The sequence below is a fragment of the Melitaea cinxia genome, chromosome 28, assembly GCF_905220565.1.
Source record: "Melitaea cinxia chromosome 28, ilMelCinx1.1, whole genome shotgun sequence".
NCBI classification, from domain to species: Eukaryota; Metazoa; Arthropoda; class Insecta; order Lepidoptera; family Nymphalidae; genus Melitaea; species Melitaea cinxia.
The window spans coordinates 4,362,955-4,369,070 of record NC_059421.1 but is presented as its reverse complement, the minus strand read 5'-3'; the positions used below and the strand labels follow the sequence as shown (position 1 = coordinate 4,369,070).

Genomic DNA, 6,116 nt, shown 5'->3' with positions numbered 1-6,116 from the left:
ATCAGTCACCAGGTAAAAATTGTGCTGCATAAATTGGTTTTGATTGTAATATTATTGACTTTAATTATTACTTTCCAAATAATTGTATAATTATATTACAGAGCTCAGTGTTGTAATGAAATTTACTACAGAAACAAATTACATATGTTTTAGTTGAATAGTGTATTGGATAAGCAAGACCAATTTCTTGTATACACATGACCAAACGCATGTTTAGTCAAGATAATGTCTTATATTGCCATATAAGCACACTCTTTGAGAAGTCATATTCTGCAGTATAAAACTTGTCTATCACACAGTGGACTCGCACACATATAATAATAATAATAATAATAAAAACACATATAACATCAGTATAAAAAAATAAATAATTAATGAGTTTAAATCTCCGATATGATTCAAACGAGTTGTTTTGCTTATTTTGGCCCCTTTTAATTTTTACTCAATTTCTTATTTTTCCAAGAACGTGACCTTGTATCTTTTAATAAAATATGTTAAATATATGAAATTTTCACAATCATATTTCATTTCCGAAGATACAACATATGACAATGACCAAAACAGACCCATGGATTTACTCTCAACATAATTGTGTTTGCCCGCAAACGAAAAAAAAAAACCGACTTCAATTACATCGACAAGTAATACAACGTAGATCGACGAAAAAATAGTCAAGCAACTACGCGTTATCAAAGATTACTCAAAAAGTAGTTATCGGATCTCGATAAAATTTATATGTGAACACATGATAAGCATCAGCTTTCGATTAAATTAAAAATTATTAAATCGGTACACCCAGTAAAAACTTATTGCGGATTTTCAAGAGTTTCCCTCGATTTCTCTGGGATCCCATCATCAGATCCTAATTTCCTTATCATGGTACTAAATTTGGGATATCTCCTTTCCAACAAAAAAAGAATTATCAAAATCGGTACATTCAGTAGAAAGTTATGCCGTATAAATACAACGTAGGTCGACGAAAAAAGCGTCAAGTAAAAACGCATTATTAGATATAACTCGAAAAGTAGTTGTTAGATCTCAAATAAATTTAAATGGGACCAATTGGCACACACCACCTTTCGATTAAAATAAAATTTGTCGAAATCGGTCCTCACGGTCAAAAGTTCTGATTTAACATACATAAAAAAAAAAATACAGTCGAATTGAGAACCTCTTCCTTTTTTGGAAGTCGGTTAAAAATTTAGTTTGTACCCTTTAGGTATAGATATAAATATTTTCGTTGCTTGATCTTTCGCTATTCTTTTATGTGACTTTCATAAACAAAGCCGAAATTACTCATTATATATTATTTTTGTCATTTTTTATTATAAGAATTTTAAAGACATTTATCAAATATTTTTTAAATTTATCTAAATATAAATTATAATTTAATTTTCTGTTATTAATTCAAGTTTAGTTTGATCAGTTAAAGCGTCATTCTAAGGAATGGGTTTTTTTCCTACAGTAGTGATTACACGACCATAATAGCGAACAACGATTACTAAATTTGGTACAACTTGCAAATAAAATGTCGGCCAACCCGGCTATTAACGTTGAAAGTGACCATTGAACTGGCCAAAGTCAAACAGCAAAAGAGATATTTGTTCAAGGGCTTAGTGCGTCATATCGTACGGAAATTTACACATCCTAAATTTACGTTTTATACATCACTGACATTCATACATCTTTTAAAAAATATGATTCATTTCATTTAAAAAGTAAAAAATTCTGCGTATTATTTTTTAGTATGTTTAAGATTAAGTTTTTTTTTTTGAGTTCGAACAAAATGCCGAATGGGATTTAGTTCAACAATGCTGACTTTACCAGGTTAAGTTATGTAGATAAATCCTCAACGTTTCGAAAGAATTGATACACAACGGTTTTCACACCTATCGTTTTGCTTATTTAAGTCACAAAGTAAGCTCCTTTTATTCTTTCAAGTCTCTTTTCAGCTAGAACTTGTCCATCACCTGAGTAACTTTGGATTTGTTCTAGTATGAAGGGTACTCAAGGATCCACTGGTAGTTTTGAAAAAGGATTGTATTTACTTTAATGAGCAAAGCCGAAATTACTCATTTAAGTAAACAATAATCTAAAACTAGTTAGTACATAATTGATTGTGCTAATGAATTTTTGGGAGTGTCCTTGAAAAAATTCAATTCGATCCAAATGTCCGATGTATTGGTATATAGGTGGTTAGTTTGATGTTGGTTTTAGAGGGTTTGTCTGGCTTCAGCAATTTAGGTAATGGCAGCCATAGTTTTACCTAACAACTTTAAGTGATGCCTTTATAAAGTTCAAGCGAGTCCGATAATAATCAACGGTTGTTGGTATTTGATTAATTTTTTTATTACTTCTCTTATAGCTTCAGGAATTAAAACTTTGAATCTCCTCCATTTAAAACATTATAATAGGGATGAGTGTGCTTAATAAAATAATAAATACGTCTTCCATTTTAATGTCACATATTTTTCATGTTTCTGGAGTTGGTTTGAGATTTTATTTTCTATAATTTTTTAAAGTTATGTTTTGTTCTTCATTGTTATAAGATACTCTTATCGTGTTTAATTTGAGCCTATATCACTTAATAAAATTTACTGCGTCGCTTATAACTAAAGATAGTATACCAAAAATGAAGCAAATCAATTTCCGCTGTACTAAATTTTATAATTTTGAAACCAAACTAGGTACTTACTACGAAACGTACTTTTAAGACATTTTCCAAAGTTTTTTAAGCAAAGATAGTGTCAAGAACTTTATAATTATAATGGTTTCATTCTTTCTGAAAAGCTTATGATGATGAGATTAATACATCCCACAATATGAGTTTTATAACGGCAGTTTTTTTTAAAGAGTGTAATAAATATTTTAGCCTCTTTTTACCTTCAATGAGCAAACTAGTAATAATTGAGGAACTAACTTGGGTTTTCATCGTGTTAACGTATTATAAATGTGCTAAAAGTTTAAAGGAAATATTCTCATTAACACAAGGCCTCGTTATCTCATTAAAGTAATTATGTAACATAAAAATTGAGGCAGATTAGTGTATTCGTTTTTATAATAAAAACTATGCATAAAATATTTCCCGCTAGGATGTCGCTTACCTTGTCTAAACTTAGGGGTCGTCTATAAGATACGTTCGCAAATAAGTGGAAGGAGGGGGTTTTGTTTAGGGTGATGAGATATGACAATAGGGAGGTGGTCTACGTCAATGTGACGTTCGCACTTCATTACTTCTTTATTTCAGACAATAGCATTGTTCAAATTGTCTCATGGAATTCACGTGTTGCGTCGACATGTAAAAATAGTACTCACGCGGGCTTCAGATGACTAATTCTGTGTGTTTAGCCATTTCGTGCGATGTTACTTTTATTAGAAAAATAATACATGTAGATAGTTCCAACTAATTAAAATTCTTTGTAATTAGTATTGTATTTTTTTAGGTATACGACATGAAAGAAATAATACTTTTTTTTATTAATACAATTATTGTAAGACTACTTGGTAATTTTATCTTTGGTATGTCGTTTGATTCTTGATAGTTGAATTTTTGTTTCATCACTTCAGCTTATTGTAGTCAACTGCTGGAAATAGGACTCCACAAATTCGCGCCGAAAATTGCGTGACTTTATGTGTGTTGCCCACATAATCACCACGCTAGGCAGGTGGGTTGGTGACCGCAGGGCCGGCTTTGTCGCACCTAAGACGCTGCTGCCCGTCTTCGACCTGTGTATTTCAAAGCCAGCAGTTGGATGGTTATCCCGCCATCGGTCGGCTTTATAAGTTCCAAGGTTGTAGTGGAAACTGTGTTATCCCTTAGTCGCCTTTTACTACACCCACGAGAAGAGAGGGGGTGGCTATATTCTTTGATGCCGTAGCCACACAGCAGTTTTACGGTATAGTTATACTTTTGTTAAGACAATTGCCATTTACCTAATCGTTTAAGTCGAATACAAAGAGAACACTTCATAAACGACGTATAAAATAATGACTAAAATCATAATTCTAATAGTATTGTTAAATTGGGCATGTATTGTATTGTTTAAAGATTGAATTTTGGTTAAAGATCTTACATAGTTTAAAATAATGGTGGTAATTTTCAGATAAATTTCTGAACGATATTGCGTTATCTCATATCTTGGAGATTCAAACTAATCTTCGCGCTTATTAACATGGAGAAGTTTTAAGTTTATTTTTTTTTGATCTAAACTCTTTGGGTGGGATAAATAAATTTATGTTCAGTTGTTTTATAATCGAATCCTAAAATAAGTTATGCAATGTTACAACTATTTTTATCGTGTCAGTAATGTTCATTGTCTCGCCAAGTTTACAATCACCGGACTCAATTGAATAACTAATTTTAGTGCACAAAATTTAGTGTTGTCGTATAGGTGTGTACGAAAAGAAACATAATGAGTTTGAAGAAGATTTTAAAGAGACAGAAAACAAATTACGGTATATTTATTTTGGTAATTCCATTCATATATCCATTGCTAAATTCGTTTTTTGTTTTAATAAGTAAAATACCTATGATTTAAAAGTCGATTATGCTATGTTCGAAATAGAACTTTTCGTAAGAAAAATGAATCTTATTTCCAAATATAGGAACCGAATTTTCTAGAAAAAAGGTATTTATAAATTGTAAAAGAATTTATTTTTCTGGGACCGTTTTACGATGCATCGCCGACAAAGTATACGTGTTGCCATATAATTTTGTAATAAAGATACGTAGTTCAATATGTTGTGATGACGTAATGCATACGTCATGTTGCTGAATGTGAACGGCGGGCGTGACTTGCCGCGCCTCCTCAGTGTAGCTTTACGTTTGCGCGGGAAGCGCGTGTTGATGTTATAACGGACCTGCTGTGTTTACTGTTTAGAAACGTAGTGTCGTGATTTTTTTTTTAAAAAAAAAGTTAAAAATGGAAAATGGTATGTATTTTTTTAAATTAGTGATTAGTCGTCAAAATTGAAGAACTTTTTTGATATGTTTTTTTATGACGTGGTTTAGTATAAACTGTAATGACAATATTAAATATTGTTGAAGCTATATTTCTTTTGGCGCGTTAGGGAAAAATGATGTGAGTAAATTTATACAATGTGCGCGCACATCGTCACACATAAAACCAACACACTGAAGTTAGCTAGTCAACGAAGAAGTTAGCAACGTGATGTTAGCTAGCCAATGAAGTTTAACTTCTTACGTGCGTACATAAGTACACACATACTTTTTTATGTACGAATACGAAGCACATCAGTACATTTTAACTGGAATTATTTTACAGAATTTATATTTTTAACTTACAAAGATTTTAAATTTTTATTACATTAAAATAATACTTGAAATATAGGTTTTTATATAGAACATTTTGTTATCAGGAAAAAATGTAGTAATTGTGATTTCGATGATTACATACCTAATTATATTGCATAAAACAATTATGTGAACATTTTAAAGTGAACCATGTGTATCTACTATTTTTTTTTTTTACTTTAACAAATTTATAATTTATTCGAAAGAACGAAATCAATATTTTTTTGCTTCATGTGACCAAAAAGAATTTATTTCATAATTTGTAAAAATTTTCTACGTTCATCATTAAATAAAATAGTACCTAATCACAATTATTATTAAAAAATTTGGATATCTTGATTAACATAAACCGCATATAAATTCTTTAATTATAAAAAAAAAAAATCTAGTCGATATTTTTCATTTTTATCTTCGCGATAAAATTAATCGCGAAAAACAGATCGTCATCGTATCATATTATCATCATAGGTATTCAAAATTATTAATAGGTTATATTATATTATGATATTATATACTGAAATGAAATGATGTAACGTTCTAGACGGTGACGTAGTTTTACTTGTATTTTGTGCAGCGTTATTGCTTCACTACTATTGACTTGTAGTATCTTGAGATTATCGCATTCAAACAAACAAACAAACCCATTCGTTTTCATACACTTTAAACACGTAGATATATCTAAAAAATAAATCATAAATAAAACGCTTCACACTCAACGGCCCCCAGTGGGATTTTCACCTGTGTTGAGGGTCCGGAAACTATGGTTGATATTGACCACCGGGCGATCACTAGTTTAATTTAT

At 30.7% G+C, this 6,116-nt stretch overlaps 1 protein-coding gene across 1 annotated transcript in view; it reads left to right on the top strand.

Moving 5' to 3' along the window:
• The first annotated feature begins 4,363 nt into the window (after window positions 1-4,363).
• The window catches only part of LOC123667486 (glycerol kinase-like), a 28,459-nt gene continuing 26,706 nt past the window's right edge, over window positions 4,364-6,116 (top strand). Inside the window, exon 1 of the mRNA XM_045601380.1 lies at window positions 4,364-4,455. Coding sequence (XP_045457336.1) covers window positions 4,413-4,455 — 43 coding nt within the window. The 5' untranslated portion in view covers window positions 4,364-4,412. The remainder of the gene's footprint in view (window positions 4,456-6,116) is intronic.